The sequence below is a fragment of the Callithrix jacchus genome, chromosome 7 (assembly GCF_049354715.1).
Source record: "Callithrix jacchus isolate 240 chromosome 7, calJac240_pri, whole genome shotgun sequence".
NCBI classification, from domain to species: Eukaryota; Metazoa; Chordata; class Mammalia; order Primates; family Cebidae; genus Callithrix; species Callithrix jacchus.
This window is the reverse complement of record NC_133508.1, coordinates 72,898,489-72,920,589: the sequence shown is the minus strand read 5'-3', so window position 1 is coordinate 72,920,589 and position 22,101 is coordinate 72,898,489. Positions and strand designations below refer to the sequence as shown.

At 56.5% G+C, this 22,101-nt stretch overlaps 2 protein-coding genes and 1 long non-coding RNA gene across 8 annotated transcripts in view; 2 read left to right on the top strand and 1 right to left on the bottom strand.

The window, feature by feature from the left end:
• STK40 (serine/threonine kinase 40) overlaps window positions 1-10,792 on the top strand; it is a 46,583-nt gene extending 35,791 nt beyond the window's left edge. For all 6 annotated transcript variants that reach the window (XM_078331245.1, XM_078331246.1, XM_078331244.1 and 3 more), the window contains 5 exons: window positions 2,141-2,256; window positions 6,215-6,359; window positions 6,511-6,630; window positions 7,021-7,105; window positions 8,434-10,792. In XM_078331245.1, the coding sequence (XP_078187371.1) occupies window positions 2,141-2,256; window positions 6,215-6,359; window positions 6,511-6,630; window positions 7,021-7,105; window positions 8,434-8,652 (685 nt within the window). In that variant the 3' untranslated portion in view covers window positions 8,653-10,792. The remainder of the gene's footprint in view (window positions 1-2,140; window positions 2,257-6,214; window positions 6,360-6,510; window positions 6,631-7,020; window positions 7,106-8,433) is intronic.
• A 2,262-nt stretch (window positions 10,793-13,054) lies between these two features.
• Window positions 13,055-14,078, bottom strand: LOC144576972 (uncharacterized). The gene is made up of 2 exons (XR_013519928.1): window positions 13,953-14,078; window positions 13,055-13,254 (listed from the first exon to the last, which is right to left on the bottom strand). It is a non-coding gene; the product is annotated as an uncharacterized LOC144576972 (long non-coding RNA).
• Window positions 14,079-20,175: 6,097 nt separating this feature from the next.
• On the top strand, window positions 20,176-21,727 carry EVA1B (eva-1 homolog B). Its single transcript, XM_002750617.5, has 3 exons — window positions 20,176-20,315; window positions 20,684-20,780; window positions 21,025-21,727. Exons 2-3 carry the CDS (start codon window positions 20,714-20,716, stop codon window positions 21,459-21,461), a joined length of 504 nt encoding a protein of 167 aa, XP_002750663.1. The 5' UTR covers window positions 20,176-20,315; window positions 20,684-20,713; the 3' UTR covers window positions 21,462-21,727.
• Window positions 21,728-22,101: the final 374 nt, after the last annotated feature.

Sequence of the window (22,101 nt, the reverse complement as noted above, 5' to 3'; positions counted from 1 at the left end):
GGTACTCCAGGGAGCTGTGCACCTCCCACTTGGGTGGTAGTGGCAGGGCAGGGGAGTGTTGCCAAGCCTCAGGAGGCCTTGGAGCTGCCCGTGCCACATCCTGTGGAGACACTCCAGTGCGCCCACCACCCAGCTCTACAGAGCCTCAGCTGTGCCTGCCCTGGCAGAGGGCGGGAAAGTCCCACCAGTGGTGTTGAGTTGAGATTCAGCTACACTGGCACATGCCCTCCAGGGCCTGTTGTCACCATGGCCCACTCCCCTACTGCCTTCAAGACAAGGTCTTTCTCACTAGGTGTGCCAACCATCGAGGTGAGAGGACAACACCAGCTCCTGTTTGCCAGGCACTGGGCTACGTGCCCTCCAGGAGATTAACTTACCTTGCTGAGTCCTAGCCCAGTTCTGGAGTTTGGTGCTGTGATTTCACTGTTGTAAGATGAGGAAATGGAGGTTTAGCAAGAGATTTACAGAGCAAGGAAGTGGCAGAGCCAGGACTAGGAACCTGACTCCCAAACCCACCATACTGTTGCCTGAGCTGTCCTCCTCCCAGCGTCTTGAGCCTCAGAGACCCACAAGATGCCTTCGCAGTTTCCGCAGCCATCTCTGACCAGGGGAGAAACCCCGCAGTACCTCTGCTCTGTGGGAACCTTCTGGACAAGAGGCCTGAGCGGTCCCATATTCAGGGCAATGGTACCAGAGGATCAGAGCTAGAGCAGTCCTCTCCTTGACACGCACGTGGCCCTTCACAGCGACCCTTCACCTGTGATCTCAGGCTCTAGCCGTCCGCAGGCCACCAGTCAGATTCCTATGGCAGCTGACAGGGCAGGCCTGTGTGGGCGCTGGAGTCGGTGTTTCCATGGGGAATGCAGAGGACAGACTGGCCTTTGTTTTGCATCAAGCCCTTTGCCAGCAGAATTCCCCAAGATCACCAAGGGCTCTCGGAGCCTCCTGGACGCAGCTCCTGGGGAAATCCATCGGCAGCCACACATGCCCTGTGCCTCTGAGAGATGATTGTAGGGAGAGGCCGCCCAAGGCCCCATGGAGCTTTCCCTCCTGCTGTCCTCCAGCTTTTCCCCCGAGCTTCTCCACCCAGCCAGCCAACAAAGGAGCACGGCAGTTGGGTAGAGAGGCACCCTTCCTCACTGCCTTCCCAGTGGGCCAGGAAGCCTTTCCCAGGCCTTGTAGACAAGGCCTGCGCACCCTCCCAGCCCCTGGTGTGGTGTAAGGGTCCTCTCGGTCCACTTGCTTTTGTCCACATGGAAGTATTCTTGAAAGGATCAGAACCCAAAGCTGCCCCGACCCACGCCTTTCAGAGGGAGAGTCTGTGATGTTCTAGCCAGGGCAGAGTTGCAAGTACGAGGTAAGGGATGAGTCAGCTTTGATGGAACAGAAGGAAAAGTCATTCGGGGCCTAGGGCCCTGCCCAGGGACACAACTGGGCATAAAGCAGCTGTCAGTTGTGTGTGCAGCTCTGGGCCCCACAGACCTGGGCTTGGATCCAGCTCTCTGCTCACCAGCTGTGTGACCTTGGCCAAGTCCTTTCACTTCCCTGTGCCTTTGTTGTATCATCTGAAACAGGACCGTGAGAAAATCCCTCGCTGGCCACTGTCAGTTTCTTCCTCTGCATTGGTTGCGGGGCCAAGTGAGACAGTGAGCTGACATACTCGGTGCAGAGGTGGCTCGCGGCCGGCCCTTGGGTCACCTTCCAAGGTGGAGTCACTGACCTCTGCTGGACTTCTTTTTCTCATGTGTGAACGAGGAAATTGAAGTAAATCTCAGATCACTCCCAGTCTAGAGTATTACATGAGGCTGTTTTGGGAAATCTCTGGAAGTTGTTCTAAGCTCTAAGCTGTACCCTGAGATTTAGCCAGGGCAGCAGGTCCAGGGATGATGGCCCGTGCAACCCTCAGGTACCTGGGAGAGAAGGCAGTCCCTGCTGGGACAGTTCAGCTGGTGTCTAGAAAAGGCTAAGACCTGATTCCTCTGCTCCCTGGAGAGGTGGAGGGGGCAGCTGCTTCACTCTCTGACGAGACGCCCACCTCCTACTGTTCAGGATGGGAGTGGGCCCAGCAAGGTATGCCCTGCCCACATGTCCTGTGCCTGTTGCTGTAGAGGCTTGTTCACTCTCTGTTTCCCACTCCCAGGACACATCGGATAACCATCACCAACTTCTGCCTCGGGAAGCATCTGGTGAGCGAGGGGGACCTGCTAAAGGACCAGAGGGGGAGCCCTGCCTACATCAGTCCCGACGTGCTCAGCGGTACGTGTGTGTGCCAAACAGTGGGCCTCCAAGCTCCATACGGCCAGGCTCTGACAGTCCACTCAGCAAATCTGTGGGCAGGCCCTGGGCTAGGTGCTGGGGCTTCCCTGGGGACCCAGACCAGTCCTGTCCCTCCCCGTATAAAATGTTTGGTCTGTTGGAGGAGGAAGACATGAAGATAACAGGAATGCATGTTTTATTACTGTGAGATGAGTACTAGGAAGGAATGGAATTGCTATGAGAGTGAATGAAGGGCGCTTGGAGGACTTTCCCCAGGAGGTGACAGTTGGGCTGGGATCTTAAGGGAAACTAGGAATTCCCTGGGTGTGTGTGACTGGGCTGAGGCCAAGGGTCTGAGAGGTAACACAGCACCACATTGGAGCAATTGCAAGCTGCTCAGAAAGTTGGCCTGGTTCACAGGGAGGCCAGAGAGGTGTGCAGGGCCAGACCAGGCAAGGTCTGCTATAGACCTCGCTAAGAGCCGTCGTTCTTTAACTCGCAAAGTTACTGCCCACTGATCTGATTTCCAAGTTCCAGACATTGTGCTGAGCGTGACTCGCCTCATTTGTTTAAACCACACAGCTACCCTGTGAGGTCAGTATCTTAAGTTCCTTTTTCATAGATGAAATTGAGGCTCAGAGAGATGACATCTCTTGTCCAAAGTCATAGCTATTAAATAATAAACCGGAAAATGGAGGGCAGTCCCAGGGCCACCTGCCACTAGAGCCCATGCTCCCAACTCTTTCACCATACACTGTTGCTTTCCCTTTCCCCCTTGTCCTTTGCCAAGTTGGGGTCTCCCGAGCCCCAGTCCCTTATGGAATCGGGGCCTACATCTCCCATCCCTCCAACATGGAGAACTTGGGGTGGTCTCCAGGGTCGCTCATCCCCACCCCACACACAAGGGAACCCTTTCCGTGTACTGGCAGAGCCACCCTCACCCAGGGCATCACACATGTCCTGGTGAGCAGGCTGCTGTAAGACAGCACTTGCAACTCCCTCAGAGGCTCCCCTAGCTACTGCCTCTGCTGCAGAGCCAGGCCTGTCCCCAGGGCTGCCCGTGTGCAGAAGACAGTAGCACCACTCCCCAGACCTGGGGTTTTTGGTTGAAGTCACCACAGCCTCTGCTAGAAGGATCTGGCTGCCAGGGGTATACCCTAACTCCCTGGGCACCACCTGCATGGCCCAGTGCAGCCTGGCACCCTCCACACCTTTGGGGAAAGCATCCCTACAGGAGATGGAGCCAGGCTCCTCCCTCTGCCCAGCCCGTGATGGGGCTGTGCCTGTCTGCAGGGCTGGGACTGGGGGCTGGCCCTGACTGGGACTCCTTTCTCGCAGCACCAGGCTACAATGCCTCCATGTGCAGTCCGAGGCTCTGTGGCCCTCCCTGCTGGTGCCAGCAGCTTCTCCTTCTGGGTTTTCCAGACTTGTGCCAGTCTTGGAAGATGAAACAAAGGGAACTGACTGAATCAGAGACAGTCCTCAGCTGGGAGACCTGGGTTCTCATTCGGGCCTTGCTGTTTAACCAGCTGTGTGGTCATGGCCTCCAGTCTCCTTCTGATTTCAGCCTCCTCCCTCCTGGGTTAGAAGCTGAAGTCCCAGCCCTGCCATGTGGGTTTCAGGCTCAGGTCTGCCCTTTCATTTATTCTCCATGTGCCCAGCATAGGCATGGGCCATGGAACTGTGAAAAGGCAGACCTGGTCTGGCCCTCAAGGAGATGATAGTCTGGCTAATAACCATGTGACTTTGGGGGGAGTTACAGACCTCTCTGGACCTCTGTTTTCTCATCTATAAAATAGGGATGGCAGTAGAACCTACTTCAGTGAGTCCCTGAGGGATTAAATAATGCCCTTCACCTAATGTCTGGCATGATCATTACTGAAAGGGAAGCTCCATATGCAGTATCCCCTCAGAAGCCAAAGCTCAGGGAAGGTCGCCTGCCCAGCTCGGGCTCCCTGTGAGCTTGTCTGTGAAGGGGCCGTTCATCCCCCAGGTCAGGGCAGAAGCTCAGGCTGAGGGAACCCCACACGAGTCCTGGAAGCAGATCCCTCCCGCCTAAGCCAGCAGGACAGCTCAGCTCAGCAGGAAGCATCTTCCAGACACAGAAGAACCAGAGCCTTTGTTTTGTTTTGTTTTGAGGTGGTGTCTTGCAGTGTCGCCCATGCTGGAGTGCAGTGGTACAATCTTGGCTGACCACAATCTCTGCCTCATGGGTTCAAGCGATTCTCCTGCTTCCGCCTAAGTTGCTGGGATTACAGGTACATGCCACCACACCTGGCCAATTTTTATATTTTTAGTAGAGACAGGGTTTCACCATGTTGGCCAGGCTGGTCTTGAACTCTTGGCCTCATGATCTGCCCATCTCGGCCTCCCAAAGTGCTAGGATTGCAGATGTGAGCCACTGCACCCAGCCACCTCTTTTGGAGCCATACAGAGCTAGAATGGTGGCACAAGTAATAGATTCTGTACTGGCGACCCCATGGTGGAGCAAGGTCTAGGGAAAGGGGGCTGTCTTTGAGTCAGCCATGGGGACAGCCACACAGTCACCCCAGCTGTTCTTTGGCACCAGGGGCTGGAAAGAGCTTGGAAGAAGCTCATCTTCCACAGAACTACTTGCTGTACCAACCAGGGCAGATGCTTATTCCCCACAACAGCCCCTGTGGTAGGCGGCGGTGCCATCCTGAAGGTGCCATGGTACCTTCCAAAGACATAGGCTGAGGCCTGTAATGGCACTGCCATGCATACACGCACGCCCTCTCCCATTAAAGCTGCTTGCCCTTCACTGGGCCCTGGGCGCCCAGGGAGATGACGCTAGGGTGCCTGGCAGCATCTATTCCACGCCCACGGAGAACCGAGTTGTGTTCTGGGAACCAGGATGCCACAGCCTGCTACCATACCAGAGGGTGCATCGCAGGGGGTGGGCAGGGCCAAGGGCTTTTAAATGCTCCAGTGGTCCTCATATTTTGCATTTGGGGAAGTGGGTCAGGCAATGGCTGGCGCATGGGAGGGGCTGTATTGCTGCTGGGTGGGTGGGCAGGTAGTCTTGAAAGCAGACGAGCAGCAGGGCCTGCATGGCCAGATGTGGGCCCACTGACCAGCCATGTGGCCCTGGACAATGCAGATCGCTGGGCTGCAGTATCCTTGAGCTGTGGAGCAGTTAGTGAACTAAAAGCTTTTTTTTTTTTTTAAATAAAGACGGGGTTTCACCATGTTGGCCAGGATGGTCTCGATCTCTTGAACTCATGATCCGCCTGCCTTGGCCTCCTAAAGTTCTGTGATTATAGGCATGAGCCAGAACTAAAAGTGTTTCTTCCAGTACTGTCCTTAAGCAGGTGCTCAGTTAGATGTCTGTTCCATTCCACTTTACAGACGAGGAAACTGTCACACAGAGAGGGTAATTAAGTGGACATTCCTTCATTTAGCAAATACTTGAGTCTGTGCTGGGCACTGGGGCTCAGCAGTGAACACAGGAGGAGGCACCTGCACCTGAGAACTTCCTTCTAGCAGGGAGATGGGAGTCACAAATAGACAAAGGAGGGGACCCTGCAAGTGATCGTCTGGGCTGTGAAGGAGGCAGAGGGGTATGCGGATGGTGATGGGCAGAGTGCCTGGCTCGTCTGAAGGGAGCTAGTTATCTGCTGTGCCACCAACATCCTTGAACCCCCGGTTGTGAGCTCTGTGCTGGGTGCTGGGGCTGCAGACCCAGGCCTGGCTCCCAGGGCCTCGGTGTTTGGCTGGGCAGGGCAGGTGCTGTGAGCAGGTGCTGACTGAGCCCTCTCCTCGGGGGTCAGGAGAGGCACATCCTGAGGGACAGGGGAGGCGGGGAGCACAGGCAGGAGCTCCCACCAGAAATGGGGATGACAGGTGGAGGGTCCCGGGTGGGAATCCAGGCATGGGGCTGGTGGGCCCAGGTGGTGCTGCAGCCCAAAGGCTGAGTGTGGTGTGTGTCTGCCCGCAGGCCGGCCATACCGCGGCAAGCCCAGTGACATGTGGGCCCTGGGCGTGGTGCTCTTCACCATGCTGTATGGCCAGTTCCCTTTCTACGACAGCATCCCGCAGGAGCTCTTCCGCAAGATCAAGGCTGCCGAGTACACCATCCCTGAGTAAGTCCTGCCTCCTGGTGGGTTAGGGGGCAGCCAGCCTGATGGGCTCAAGGCAGGGAAATGGCACAGTGAGCCTGGGCATCCTGGTCACATACCCACATACCCAGCACCACCCACTGAGACCCCCACCCTTCCCAATTCCCTGCCTCAGGGATGGACGGGTTTCTGAGAACACTGTGTGTCTCATCCGGAAGCTGCTGGTCCTTGACCCCCAGCAGCGCCTGGCCGCCGCCGACGTCCTGGAGGCCCTCAGTGCCATCATTGCATCGTGGTAAGTGGACAGTTCCTCAGGGCCTCTGCTACCCAGAAAAGCAGCCTGCAGTCAGCCTGTTTATCTGCCAGTTAGAGTCAGATTTCCAGATTCTCTGCATGGGCAAGACTGGGAGGGTGTACATAGGCAGAGCTGAAGGTTGAGCAACAGTGGGCTGCCATGGTTGCCAGGCCATGCCAGCAAGGGATGGGCATTGCCTCACTGAGTTTCTCTCCCTCACCACCTGTAAGGGAGAAATTGTCCCCCTTTATGGGATAAGAAAACTGAGGCATAGAGAACCAGAGTCTCATGGCAGGAACACAACCCAGGTGTGTCTGACTCCAGCTAAGTCTGGGACCAGTGGACACCTGGTCTCTCTGGGGCCAGCCTGATCCGTCTGCCCCCCTGCAGGCAGTCCCTGTCATCTCTGAGTGGGCCTTTGCAAGTGGTTCCTGACATTGATGACCAAATGAGCAATGCGGATAGCTCCCAGGAGGTGAGTTGGGGAGGGCAGATGGGTTATGCATTACCCAGCCCCACGGGATGGGCTTCTGGGGGAAGGCAGGGCAAGGGCAGAAGTGCTAGCTCCCTGCAGGCCACGGGGCTTCATTGGTCTTCTTCCCCATCCTTGGGGTGGGAGAGGGAGTCTTCAGTCTTCAACCTGAGCTGCCTGGGGCCTGCCTTGGGCTTGGTGTAGCAGGAGCTCTGTAGCCAGAAAGCCTGTGGGGCCGCCGAGCTGGAGCCAGTGCCCAGGAGGCCCAGGCCGGCCCTCTCAGCTTCCTCCTGCTGCCCAGGTCACATTTCTCTGCCCCTCTGACTCAGAGTTCTCTATCACCCTTCCTGCTTTTCATTTTTCAGATGATTCATTTCTCCCTGTTTCTCTCCTCCCCATTCCCTGCACTGGAGAAAGTGTTTGGCCCAGGGTGGGGGCAGAGACTTGGGCACCAGGCAGCAGTGGGCAGGTGATCTTAGGGTGCCCCCTGGAGGGCAGGGCTTGGCCTAGCCACAGTGTTGCTGGGTCCTGGATATTGGAATGACCTTCCTTGCCTGGGAGAGCCTCCCAGAGCCGCCTGGCCTTCGAGGAAAGAGTTACAGTTTCTACCCACCACCAGCTCCTGCCTTTTCTGGGCTGTTCGGCTAAAGTCATCATGACTAGCCGGCAGTGAGTGCCTACCCCGAGGGCGCCTCATTCAGTCCTCACTGTGGGCCTGCATGGCCTGTGTTCTTAGCCTCATGTTACAGAAGAGGAAACTGAGGGGTTGAGAGGTAAGGACTTTCCTGAAATCAAACAGCTTGGAAGTAGTGGAGCTGAGCCTTGACCCTAAGTCTGATCCCGAAGCCCTGTTGTCCTCTGTGATGACTGGCACAGGGACACCACTTCAGCTTGTTACCATCTGCCTGGACCACCCCTGGGAACTCAGTGTGGGGCCCGGTGTATGTGCCTCCCCTGGGTGCTGAGCACCCAGCCCGGGGCTCGCTCGTAGCTCTTGACATTCATTGGCTGCCTCAGGGCTCAGAGAACCATTGTAAGGGACCAGACAGCTAAGGCTTCTGAGGTGGTGACCTCCGGGCGAGTTAGGAAGTGTGGCTCTGTGTCAGTCCCAGGTCTGAGGGGCGGCCTGCAAGGCAAGTGCAGGTTGGCTGGAGGGTGTCAGGGACCTACCCTTAGCCCTCACTAGATGAGGCCTGAGGGTGTGGTGCCTAGAAGGGGGAACGCAGGAGCCAGGCTGCCGCACTCATGCCTGCCCTCCCATCTGCTGCGCCATCTTCATCTGAGTTTCTTTTTGTCTTGCTCCCTCCCTCCTTCCCTCCCGGCCTCAAAAGGCGAAGGTGACTGAGGAGTGCTCCCAGTACGAGTTTGAGAACTACATGCGGCAGCAGCTGCTGCTGGCTGAGGAAAAGAGCTCCATCCACGATACCCGGAGTTGGGTGCCCAAGCGGCAGTTTGGCAGCGTGCCCCCGGTGCGGCGGCTAGGCCACGACGCACAGCCCATGACCTCCTTGGACACGGCCATCCTGGCACAGCGCTACCTGCGGAAATAGCGGCCTCAGCCAGGGCCACCAGCACCGCCGCCACCTCTTCGAGCACCAGTCAAAGGCCTGGCTGTCAGGGCTGGGCCCTGTAGTGCTGGACTCTCCCGGGCTGCAACAGGGACAGGGCAGGGACAGGGACAGCCCAGGTCACATGAGGGATCAGCAGAGGTACCACGAAGCTACCTTTTGGGATGATTGCTTGATTGGTTTTTAAATCTGAGAAGCCTAGATAACTAATCTGCTTTTAATCATGATGTTTTAATCTACCTCTGTCTCTTTAACCATGCTGTCTCTGGACTGAGCGAGAGGGAGGAGGAGGGAGCCTGCTCACTCTGCCCCAGGGCCTTCCCCTCTGGCTACCACCTGACCTGGGGTGCTGCTCCCCACAGTCCAAATAAGCTGAAAGTGCAGCTCGCTGCGGGCCCCAGAGCAAGCATCCCCTCCTTCCCGCTCTCCCAGGCCCCTGCCACAGCCTCTTTCCATCCCCTCCTTCTGATACAGGCCCCTCAGACCAAGCTTTGGAAAACCTTCACCTCATCTTAAGCCGAACTCAAATATATTTATTTTTTTACCGTAACCAACGTCTCTCCCATCTCTAGGTGGCTCAGCCCACGGCCACTCCCTGCCCCCAGCCTGGCTGGACACTAGGGAGTCCACAGCCCATACGTGGGCTCCCTCCTCACCCCCAGGCAGGGAAGGCCCTCCTGCCGGCCCCTGTCCACTTTTAGCCCGCCAGTCCCTTTCTGCTGCCGGTGATAGGAGGCCTTTCTAGACCTGGCTCTTTCTCTCCCGTCTCAGTGGCTTCTCTGAGGTGCTGTACACGCGTGTTAATCTTTTCCTTTCTCCATCCTTCCCCGTGGTACCAAGCTTATGTGGACTTCCGATGTGAAGGGCCCAGGGGTCGGGCGGCAGGCCTGGCTGTGAGCAGGGGCCTGCCTGCATGCTTCCCTGCTCCCCACCCTACTCTTGTGTTCAGAGGATGATGGGGACATCTCCCTGTGCCCTTGCCTCATACTACATGTGGTGTCTCCCAGTAGACCCTAGCCAGGGTCCTCCATGGGCAGTGGGGGACTCAGGGGAGAATCGTAGGGATTGGGGGACCCTGGATGCCTGGCTTGAGAACAGCCCTGCTGCCCTTTTGAGCCGAGATTTTGAAGTGGATGCCCGTCTTGCCAGAAATGCTGTTCTCACCAGAATGCCCTCCCCTCCCCCTTACCCTCACTGGACTTGGCCCTTCCTGATGCCAAGCAAAGACCCTTCCCCAGAGGCCTACACCCCATATGCCCTCAGAGAGGCTGAGTGTCCCCTCCAAGCAGTCATGAGCCCTGAGCTCCTCCTGCCTGGCCCTGCTCCCCAGTGGGGAAGTGACTATGTTTCCCAGAGTGCAAGCTGCTCTCCTCCCCCCAAAAAGCTGACTCACTGTGAGTGACCTTGGGCAAGTTCCCAAACTTCCTTGTGCCTCAGTTTCCCCATCTGGAAAAAATGGGGCCACCTCTTGCCAGCAGTAGCAGGGCTGCCCACGCCCCTTCCTCCCCATGCCCCATCCAGCACTTGGGCACCTCACCTCTGCCTAGTGGGCCTGTGGGAGCCCACTGGAGCCCAGCACTTACTCCCCCTGAGTGGCGAGCCCTCTGTGGGTCTCAGCCGTCCAGCGCTGAGGGCCAGGGTCTTGTGCCGTGGGGCTGGGGGATGCCCTCTTTTCTATATTTATTTCATAAACGTCTCCTGAGGGAGCGGAAATGCAGTCCGGCCTAGGGCTCCCAGCCCTCAACTGTCCTCCTGTCAGGGCCTGAGGCTGGGCCAGGGTCTGTCTCGGCAGTGCCCCTGCCCAGCAGCCCACCCGGCCCCTCCAGGCCTGCTGCCCATGCGTGGTCTCTCTCCTCCTTTTCAAAGCAATAGCCACCGGGCCTGCAAAGCCCTGTCAGACAGACTGGGCCCTTCCAAGGTCAAGCCATGTGTCTGATTACATTTCTGGTGAAGCAAATGAGAGGAGGATGGGTCAGCCCTCACTGGGTGTCACACACTGAGAGAAGTCCTATTGTAAAGAAACAAAACGGAAAAAGTCACAAAAAAGTTTGTATAAAGACATATTTTTGTACTACATGGGGACTCTTCCTGCATGTCAGCAATAAAACTTCCTGATCTGGGACCACTGTGGCCTTCATCTTTGGTGTTCTTGCCCTCCCTGTCTGCGTCTCAGCCTCTCCAGCCCTGACCCAGCCCCATCTCCCTCCATCCCAGCCAGGTAGTGTAGGATTCCCAGCTGGCTTCCTGTAGCTCTGAGTGTGCCTCCTCCCTGCTCCCCGCAGCCAGCAGGTGGCACCTGGCACCTCTGTCTTGGCTAGGGGAGGGCAACTGGCCCAGCAGTCTCTTGAGGCCCATGCCCCACCTCCAGCCCATTGCCCAAGTGAGAGCTCCCTGCTTGGCTTGGTCCAGCCCCTGACCTTGCAGGCAGGAGGTAGGGGGGCATCCCAGCACCACTGTGGCTGACGAGTGTTGATCCTATCTTTGCCGAACTCCATCTGGAGTGGGGGAGCCTACCACCCCAGACAGACTGCCCATGTGCCCACATGCCCATCCAGGGCAGCCAGGGAAGGAGGCTTCTCACACACTGAGAGAAGTCCTACTGTAAAGAAACAAGATGGCCAGGCTCGGTGGCTCAAGCCTGTAATCCCAGCACTTTGGGAGGCTGAGGCGGGTGGATCATGAGGTCAAGAGATTGAGACCATCCTGGTCAACATGGTGAAACCCCGTCTCTGCTAAAAATACAAAAAATTAGCTGGGCATGGTGGCACATGCCTGTAATCCCAACTATTCAGGAGGCTGAGGCAGGAGAATTGCCTGAACCCAGGAAGTGGAGGTTGCGGTGAGCCGAGATTGCGCCATTGTACTCCAGCCTGGGTAAAAAGAGTGAAACTCCGTCTCAAAAAAAAAAAAAAAAGAAAAGGTCACAAAGTTTGTATAAAGACATATTTTTGGCCAGGAGTGGTGGCTCCACCTGTAATTCCACCACTTTGGGAGGCTGAGGGGGCGAATCACAAGGTCAGGAGTTCGAGACCAGCCTGGCCAACATGGTGAAACCCTGTCTCTACTAAAAATACAAAAAACAATTAGCTGGGCGCAGTGGCGGGTGCCTGTAATCCCATTTACTCGGGAGTCTGAGGCAGGAGAATCGCTTGAACTAGGAGGCAGAGGTTGCAGTGAGCTAAGTACACTCCAGCCACTACACTCCAGCCCAGGTGATAGAGTGAGCCTGCATCTCAAAAAAAAAAAAAAGGCCGGGCGCGGTGGCTCAAGCCTGTAATCCCAGCACTTTGGGAGGCCTAGACGGGTGGATCATGAGGTCAAGAGAACGAGACCATCCTGGTCAACATGGTGAAACCTCGTCTCTACTAAAAATACAAAAAAATAGCTGGGCACAGTGGTGCGTGCCTGTAATCCCAGCTACTCAGGAGGCTGAGGCGGGAGAATTGCCTGAACCCAGGAGGCGGAGGTTGCGGTGAGCCAAGATTGCGCCATTGCACTCCAGCCTGGGTAACGAGCGAAACCCCGTCTAAAAAAAAAAAAAAGACATTTTTGTACTACATGGTCTGCTGTGTCTCCAGTGTATGTATTTTACCAGTGTATTGCTGGTCTCCAGTGTCCCTGGGAGGAGCCAAACTGGACCTATCAAGAGCCAGGCCTCTTCCTGTTCCACCCTCCCCCTCCCTCCCCTCAATAGGAAGCCAAGGGCTTCCTTCCTTCCTTTCTTCTTTCCTTCCTTCCTCTGCTTAAATTTAGACTTTGCAGATTGCACTTCATTCTAGCAATGAAGCTACAGGCAAGCTGGCCCCTCCCCCCGGCATACCACAGCACCCATGCAGACCCACACAGGAGCCCACACCCAGGCCACACAAGCAACAAGATCTGTGCAGGCAGAGCCCCTTGCCAATCAAGGGTCCTCAGAGCAAAAGGAGCACCCCTCAAGATGTGAGAAGGCTCTGCTCGTCTGCAGTGCTTCACCTCACAGCTCCACACCTCCACAGCAGCCAGCTGTCCACAGATTTTGCCCATTACATTTGACCCATGCCTGACCTATCCTGGATGCTCTGCTGGGAGGTGCTCCCACTCCCAGCCCACCATTGCCACTCTCAGCTCTGGACCTTGTCTCCATGTTCATCCTCACGCCTGTCCCGCCACCCATTCAGCCTCTGTTCAGGGCACAGATACCTCCTGGGCACCTACACTTGTCACGCTTACATTCAGCAAAACACAAGACAGCAAGTTTGCTCACCTTTACCTCCTCAGCACCTGGGTCTGGGGCTGGTACACCCTGGCACTCCTGAACAGTTTGGTGTATTGATCTAAACTCCTTGGTTTTGAAATGGTCAATTTAAAAAGAAAAAAAAAAGGTGAACTTCTTGGATTGCTGTTCTTTCACAGGTTTTTATTGTGAGCCCTGTGGCAGCAAAGGAAGGGGAAAGTACCAGAAGGATGGGTGGCACCGGTGCGGTCACACTGACCACTCACGTGCTCCTGAAGGGTCAAACCAAATGAAAACTGAGAGGCTGACATCCCCTTTAGCCACCCTGGTCTCCGGTGTCCCTGGGAAGAGCCAAACGCACTGTCAAGCTAGAAGTGGGAAAGGGAGTGAGGAATGGTCTTGGTGGCTGTATTGTTCAGGCTCTAAAGCCAAGTTGGCCTTGACTTTCTCTGTCCCTGCGTCCCTCCTTCCCTCCCTCCCTCTCATCCTTTCTCACACCGCATGTCCAATCCACTGCTGTTCCTGTCAGCTGGCCCTACCTTCAGAACATGCGCAGAATGTGACCACTTGTCACAGCTCCACGGCAACTACCATAAGCCCCCATTTCTGGCCTCCTAGTCTCCCACTCTTCCCCACGGCAGTCCAGGCACCATTTGGTAGCCAGAGTGAGCCTTTAAAACCCCCAACTGTTCAGCTAAAACTAGGTTCAAAAGAAGAATTTAAAAAAAAAAAAAACTGATTGTGTCCCTTGTCCCTCTTCTGTTTACAACCCTCCGATGGTTTCCACTCCGTGCCAGAGAAAATCCAAAGCTCTATGTGGCTTAGAAAGCTCAGCATAGTGAGGCTGCACACCCAGCCACCTCCCCACCTGCCCAGCCCCTCACCCCTCACTCTATGCCTGCTGCTTGGGCCTCCTGATTCTGAACAAGCCATGCATGCTTCCACCACACCACCTCTGCACTAGTTATTCTTTCTGGAAGGCTTCTCCCCCAGTTATTTCCTTGGCTCCCTCACTCATTTAGGTGTCTGCTCAAAATGTCACCTCCTCAGAGAGGCCTTCCCTCACCTGTCCACCTGGTCATTTTTTTTTCATTGTGCTTATCACAACCTGACATATATCCAATGATTGCTCAGGCCCATCTCCCCAGTTCCAATGCTGAGCTCCTGAACCAGGGCAGGAATCTTTCCTCTTGTGGCCACTGTAGAGGAAGGGGATGAGGGGACTGGTCATCACAATGACTGGCAGTTACAAGGGTGTTGCCAGGGACACCAGACAGCCCTGCAAGGAAGGCGGATTCTACATCCTGCACAACATAAGTGAAAGACTTGTTTTTAATTCCCAGAGCCAAGTCTCTAACTCCATTTTACACATAAACACACAGTGCATGCATTCTAGTATACACTGGATTTTCCAGAAATGCAATTACTGTGTAAAGAGGAGGAAACGTGCACTTTAGTTAAGAACTTTACCAAGAGTTCGTTTCAGACCCTGACACCACCACACTCTGGTGTCAGTTTGCACACATAGCCGTGACCTCCCCAGCAATCGGCCACTTCACAAACACATTATCATTACCTTTTATTTCTTGTTTTTTTTGCCAATCAATGAGAGCTTTTTTTAAGGTTGCTCAGGCTGGCCTTGAACTCATGGCCTCGCCTCCGCAATCGCCACGACATCTGGTCAAAGCCACTGCGGACCCCGTACCTTTTATTTCTTATATATAATAAGAAAAAATAATTGTATGATTTTTAATTAGATGTAAAGGTTGGCATATTAGCTGTAAATTTCATTTCAGGAGCATAGAGGGAGCAATAGCAAGTAGCATGAAAAGGCAGCTTTGGGTCTGAGGGGTAGAGAACCATGGCCTAGCATCACCCGGTGGAAAGCAGTGGAGAGCGTGGGCTCTGAGGTCCAGTCCCGGCCCCACCACCTGCAGACATGTGATTCCACAGGCACTGCTTCACCTCACTTCTCTCTTGGCAAACGGGGGCCATGCTACAAACTGCACAGGGTCTCTAGGAAGATGGAAGGCTCGGAGCATGCACAGCATTTGGCAGAGTGCCAGGTGCTGGAAATTGTACCTGTTATTGTTTTCTTGGTGTTGCTGTTGTTTTGTTTTGAGACAGGGTCTTGCTCTGTCATCCAGGCTGGAGTACAGTGGCATGATCACGGCTCACTGATCACGGCTCACTGTAGCTTCCATCTCCTGGGCTCAAGCGATCCTCCTACCTTAGCCTCCTGAGTAGCAGGAACATAGGTGCGCACCACTGTGCCCGACTAATTTTTGTAGTTTTCTGTAGAAACAGGGTTTCGCCATGTTGCCCAGGCTGGTCTCAAACTCCTGGACTTAAGCGATCTGCCCAGCTCGGCCTCCCAAAGTGCTGGGATTACAGGCATGAGCCACCGGACCGGGCCTATTGTTATTCGTTTAGCAAATTACTGCCAGTACCCTCTTTCCAGCAGCTTTCCTGGGTGCTGGGGGTGTGGGGACACTCAAAGGACTCGGGAGGCCCCTGGTGAGTCACCGTCCTCCCTCCATCCCAGACCTATCCCCGTGGTAGGATGAGACCCATGTCAACAGCAGAAAACCCAGGGCCAGCCTTCAGTTTGGCCACTGGAGCCAGAAGCAGAGCAGTGCTTGGGTTTGCACCAGGACCTGAAGATGCTGGCGCTTCCAATCGCCCTCCCATCGGCTCTGGATCGCTCAGCCTGCTGACCTTCCATCAAGGCCTGTCCTTCCTGTGTTTCCTCTTAGGAGCACTCTCCTTGCTTTCCAAGGTGACAAATCTCTAGTCTCACAGGCAGATAGGGCAGAGAAGCAGTCAACAAGCAGGCGGGTGAGCAGACAGAAGGTAAGTCCTGGGCAGACAGGCAGCCAGGAGGTAGGGAGGAGATGGGCAGGTGGATAGTTGGGATGAGAGCCCGTCTAGCAGGTGACAGATCTGCAGAGATTCAAAGCAGGGGACTGTGCAGACCTATGGACAGGCGGGTGGGCTAGGAGCAGCAGGCAGTCAAGCAGCTAGGCAGGGGGTGGGAACGGCATGTGGACAGTGGGGACAGTCACATTGGCCAAAGGTTTCAGGCACCTTCCCCAGGGCCCCCAGGAGAATGGCTTCTCAAAATCCCCCAGGGCAAGGCTGCGGTTTCTCTCACCTGGCCTGGCTTGGCCACAGGGGCCTGGCTTGCTCCTGGAGAAGACAGCACTCTGATTAACGGGCGTCCCTCTCCCTGTAGGCACCAGCAACCATCTCCACCCTCATCCTGCTTCACTAGGGCTGAGTCACACCTGACCCACTCCAAACACTTATGTTACATACCAACCCAGACACAAACACACTTTAGCCTGCAGGCAAAGATACAGAGAGCTGCATAGCACAGAGAGACCAGGAAACAACTTGACAGAAAAGATCCAAAATTTTAGACTGCACATAGAGAAGCATGCACGTAGACCTCACAGAGACAGGACAGGGATGTGCCACATGAACTGAGCCGCTGAGGCACACAACACGTGGTCAGACACACACACCCCTATATTCCCGTGGATGGCAGACACTGAACATGCTCACACACTCCCAGCAATCCTGCACATAAATAAGCCACCTGGGCAGTCAGTCAGTGACATACATCCCTTGAAGAAGTAGGAATACAACCCACAGAAACTCAGTATTGCTGACGGTCTTCAAAAATCATCCCAAGCAGTGGACAAATTCTGGCCTTGTCTTTACCTCTCAGCCCGATCAGACACACTTGATCACGTCCCTGTTCTGGCCTGGTTCTCCTCCCACCTCACTGGTCTCTCCTTGCTCACTTCACCTCCAGGAGGTGTCCAGGGCTTGAGCTTCAGACCCTTCTCTCTCTGCCCCCTTGCCCCAGGTGTTCAGCCTCCCCCAATCCTGGGGTGGTAAATCCATCTTATGTGGTGAGGACTCTCAAATATCTTTTCCAGCCAGACTCCTGGGGGCTCCACTTGCCTTGCCAACACCTGCACCCAGATATCTAATGGGCATTCTCAGATCTAATCTATCTACAGTGAAACTGACTCCCCCCAAAACTGCTTCCCCATGTGGACTTTCCTCAGGTGCCCCAGCCCCAGTATCACGGTGTTCCTCTAAACTCTCTCCCTCACGTCCAAGTCCAGGGCAGGAACTCCCTTCAGAACACCACCTAAGTCTGAGCCCTCTCACCCCTCCACCGGCCCCGCTCTCACCACCCTCCCTGCTCCTCTTGTTGCCCACAGTGGCCCACCCTAGGGATCTTTCCAAAGATCCACTGAGCCACCACAGGGATCTTTCCAAAGTGTGTCAGGGGACCATGCCACTCCCCTGATCAACGCTGCAGGGGCTCCCCACCACACTTACATGAAAACCAAACTCCTGGCTGGGCACAGTAGCTCACACCTGTAATCCCAGCACTTTGGGAGGCCGAGGCAGGTGGATCACCTGAGGTCAGGAGTTCGAGACCAGCCTGACCAACATGAAGAAACTCTATTAAAAATACAAAATTAGCCAGGTGTGGTGGCACATGCCTGTAATCCCAGCTACTCAGGAGGCTGAGGCAGAAGAATCACTTGAACCGAGGAGGCAGAGGTTGTGGTGAGCCGAGATCGTGCCATTGCACTCCAGCCTGGGCAAGAAGAGCAAAACTCTGTCTCAAAACACCACCACCACCATAAACCAAGCTCCTCTGCAAGGCCAGCGAGCCCCTGCATGGGCAGCCCCTGCCACTCTCCCTTGCACCCACACACCATCTGCATGGCTCTCTGCCCTTGGAGGGAGGTATCTCAAGCATGCTCTTATTCCTGCCCTTGATCCTGCTCAGACATTCGCCCCAGATCCCAGCACAGCTGCCCCTGATTCAGGCCTCACTGAGGATGTCCCTGTACGAGCCACCCCCAAGGTGTTGTCCATCACATTACCCTATCCTGTCATCCCCTGAGCACTTAGAAGCATCTGAGATTATCTTCTATTTTTTCTCCAATTTAGTGTCAGCTCCGAGAGGACAAGGATTTGTGTCTGTTCTGTTTCTTTTTTCGTTTTTTTTTTTTGTTTTGTTTTGTTTTTGAGACAGAGTTTCGCTCTTGTTACCCAGGCTGGAGTGCAATGGCGCGATCTCGGCTCATTGCAACCTCCGCCTCCTGGATTCAGGCAATTCTCCTGCCTCAGCCTCCTGAGTAGCTGGGATTACAGGCATGTGCCACCATGCTCAGCTAATTTTTTGTATTTTTAGTAGAGACGGGGTTTCACCTTGTTGACCAGGATGGTCTCGATCTCTTAACCTTGTGATCCACCCGCCTTGGCCTCCCAAAGTGCTGGGATTACAGGCGTGAGCCACCGCGCCCAGCCGTCTGTTCTGTTTCTTGTTAAATCCCCATTAGAGCTGTCCTTCAGTATCCTCAGGGGATTGGCTCCATGACCTCCCGTCTGAGGATCCTCAAGTCCCTGATGTAAAATAAAATGGTTCAGTATTTGCATTTAACCCACACACATTCTCCTGTATATTTTAAATCATCTCTTGATTACTTATAATATCTAATACAATGTAACTGCTATGAAAATATACTATTGGCTGGTGTGATGCCTCACGCTTGTAATCCCTGCACTTTAGGAGGCTAAGATGGGTGGATCACTTGAGCCCAGGAGTTCAAGACCAGTCTGGGCAACATGGCAAAACCCCATCTCTACAAAAATTAGCCAGGCGTGGTGGTGTATATTGAGGGACCTGTAGTCCCTCCTAGCTACTTGGGAGAATGAAAAGGGAGGATCTCTTGAGCCCAGGAAGTCGTGATGAGCTGAGATAGCACCTTGGTACTCCAGCCTGGGCAACAGAGTGAGACCCTGTCTCAAAGAAAAAAATATATCTATTGTTTGGGAAATAAAAAAGCTTGTATATGTTCAGTGCAGATGTAATGTTGGTTTTGAATATTTTTGATCCAAAGTTGTTTAAATCCACAGATGCTGTGGTCTAGACTAGGAAGTACTAGACATACACAGTGTTTGTTGACCAGTAGCTGCACAGATTGACACACAGACCCCCACAACAATACTAATACACCACATTAATACGTAAATATATGGATGTGGGCAAAAATACCACCATGCACTCTCACAGAACAAACAGTCACAAATACACCCAGGAGTCCCTCTTCCATTCCCACGGGAGTCAGTTCTAGTCCTCCCCCACCTAGATCTGCCCTCTACTTGAACCCAGTCTCGGGACTGGGGGAGTAGGGGTCTGCAGCCGGGACAGGGAGAGGGTCGCTGGCCCACAGGCCTCAGGCAGCCTCTTCAGCTATGTCTGCAATTTCCTCTCCCCCTTCCTTCCCTCCTCCTCTCTAAGCCTCCCGCCAAGGCAGCCTCCCCCTCATTCTAGCTTCAGCAAGGGAGGGGAGGCCCATGATGGGGGCCCCGGGGAGACAGGGCAGAAAGAAGCCCCCAGTCACACACACTGATCACACACCACATTGCATGCACAAGCCCAGGTGGGAAATGGGTGTGTGAGCACAGGCAGGTTTAGCCTTGGGGTGGGCGGTGGGGAGCAGGATGGGGTGGGAGGGGATGGAATGGGGTGGGATCCGCCACAAGCCACCACAAGCTGCTTGGTGCACAAGAGCGCAGGAGCTCGAAGGCACAGAGGCCCCGAGCTGGGGTCTGTGAGGCTGCTGGCCAGAGCCTGGCTCAAAGCCGCAGCCCAACAATCATTAACCCTGTGTGACCAGGCCAGAGCTCGGCCAGGGGACACATTCAAGCCTGGGGCCTGGGAGGAGGGGTGGACAGTCCCCTCCCTTCCACGCCGGCGTGGGTCTGGGGAAGAGAAGCGGTCTTCTCCGGATGGGGCCTCCTAGGAAGGGGAGCGGTGGTCTTGAGCTAAGGCTTTAGGGTCAGAGAGCAGCAGGTTTAAATTCCGACAGTTTGGTAAAGTCATTCAATCTCTCCATGACTCTAGTTTATTTTATCGGCGAAGTGGGGATAATCGTACCACGTCGCAGGGTTGTCAGGCGGAGTAAGGGAAAGAACCTGTCCAGGGTTTAGCCCCCGGGCCCGCGCGCAGGCAGAACTCCAGCCTCGCTGTTGTTGCTAGTGGCCTGGGGGCGGGTCCCAGCCGCGGCCTCCCGGGCGGTTTCCTGTTGGGGACGAACGGCCCGCCGGCCCGACTCTCCCTCCTCCTGGCTGCCCGCTCCTCTCCCCTTCCTCTCCCGGCCCTTTTCCTCCCCGCCTCCCCGCCCGCCCCGCCCCGTTCCGTCCCTCCTCTTTCCTAGGAGGAAACTTTCCGCCGGCTGGTCCCTCCGCCCGTGTCCCGCCCGCGCTGCCGCGGCCTGGGAGCCCAGCGAGGCCGGAGGGGCGGCGGGACCGGAGCGGGCGGGGGCGGGGGCCAGTGTATGCCGCCGCGGGACGCGCCGGGGTTGGGCAGCCGGGAAGCGGGGCGCTGACGGTGAGTGGGCCCGGCCCGGGGCCGGTGGGTACCCGCGGAGCGGGGAGGGAGACGGCTTCCCTTCCCCGAGCCCAGCTGGGGAGTGGAGGAGGCTCCGCGTCCCCATCCTCCATCCCGCTCCGGGACTGCGGAACTCTGTCTCTGCTGGGGACCCCACAAGGGGGCGGGGCTTCCCGCAGCCCCCGGCGCTGCTCCCCGGGCTGGAGGGGCTTCCGCGCTCGGGAGAGGGGTTCCCCCGGCAGGGCCCGGGGCCGCCACGAAGTTAGGGAAGCGCTCTCTCCAGGGTGGAACCCGGGAGCTGCCCGAGGAAGGGGTCGGGGTCGGCTCCAGGCTGGGAGGAGGATCTGACTACTTTGCTGACCTCGCAGGCTGGCAGGGGAGCTGTCCCCCAGAACAGCATGGATGCCCCGCGAAGGGACATGGAGTTGCTCAGCAACAGCCTGGCTGCCTACGCGCACATCCGCGGTGAGGGCGGGCGCCGGAAGACCGGGGGCCTGGACCCTTCCCTGCCCACCATCCCCTTCCCTCCCCAGCGCCTCGCGCGTCCTCTCCGCCCCGCTCCCGACCCCTTGCCCGCTGGCGGTTCCCTCATGCCCTTCGAGTAGGGGTTACAGGCCTTGCCCCCAGACCTAGAACCTGGGGTCTTTTCCAAGTGGGACGCCTCCCACTCGCCCGGGCCCCTCTGTGACCCCCGCCCTGTGCCTCGCAGCCAACCCCGAGAGCTTCGGCCTCTACTTCGTGCTGGGCGTCTGCTTCGGCCTGCTGCTCACCCTCTGCCTGCTCGTCATCAGCATCTCGTGGGCGCCGCGCCCGCGGCCCCGGGGCCCAGCTCAGCGCCGGGACCCCCGCGGCAGCACCCTGGAGCCCGAGGACGACGACGAGGACGAGGAGGACACGGTGACGCGGCTGGGCCCGGACGACACGCTGCCGGGCCCCGAGCTGTCCGCGGAGCCCGACGGGCCCCTCAGCGTCAACGTCTTCACGTCGGCGGAGGAGCTGGAGCGGGCGCAGCGGCTGGAGGAGCGCGAGCGGATCCTGCGGGAGATCTGGCGCACCGGGCAGCCGGACCTGCTGGGCACAGGCACGCTGGGGCCCAGCCCCACGGCCACGGGCGCGGGCACCCTGAGCCGCATGCACTATTACTGATGGGCCCTGGCTCCAGCTGCAAGGCGCTGGGGGTGCCGGACTGCACAGGAGCACAGAGCTGCCCCAGACCTTAGGACTGCCTTGGCCCCCATGGCTCTCCGGTGCTACTGGGCGTGGACCGCCACCCCCTAAGAGGCTCCCTGCCCCAGTCCTGCCAGAAGACCCCGGGGGCGGGGGAGGGGGCAGGATGCAGGGTCCCCACTCCCTCTCTGGGGGACGATGAAGAGGTGAAGTGACCAAATGAAAGAAAGCTGCATTCTCAGTGACTCAGTCTCTCCCTCTGTTACCCCTGACCCCAACGGACCCCAGGCTCCTGCCACGCCGGGGTCCCAGGGCTGAGGCCCCGCTTGACTCCTTTACCCTGGCTGCACCCCCCCCCCAACCTGACGACACAGCACACCTGCCCACGTTCACTCCACAGCCAGCAGAAACAGAAGCCCCCAGGTCTGCACCCAGCCGCACACACAGAGCAGTGCACACGCATTCCTTACTAAAACGCATTCCTTACCGGCAAGCGCCTGGGCACACGTCGCCCCGTCCCCACAGTGTGTGCCCTGAGTTCATACATTCCAATGACACACACACACCAGGCCTCGGGACCCTGACCTCGAGGCTAAGGTGCTGTTAGCCCCGGTGTAAC

Bases quoted from the DNA above. Each gene is read 5' to 3' on its own strand.
- EVA1B (XM_002750617.5), top strand. From the start codon at position 20,714: ATGGATGCCCCGCGAAGGGACATGGAGTTGCTCAGCAACAGCCTGGCT. The intron at 20,781-21,024 runs GTGAGGGCGGGC...TGTGCCTCGCAG, and splicing joins TGCCTACGCGCACATCCGCG to CCAACCCCGAGAGCTTCGGC.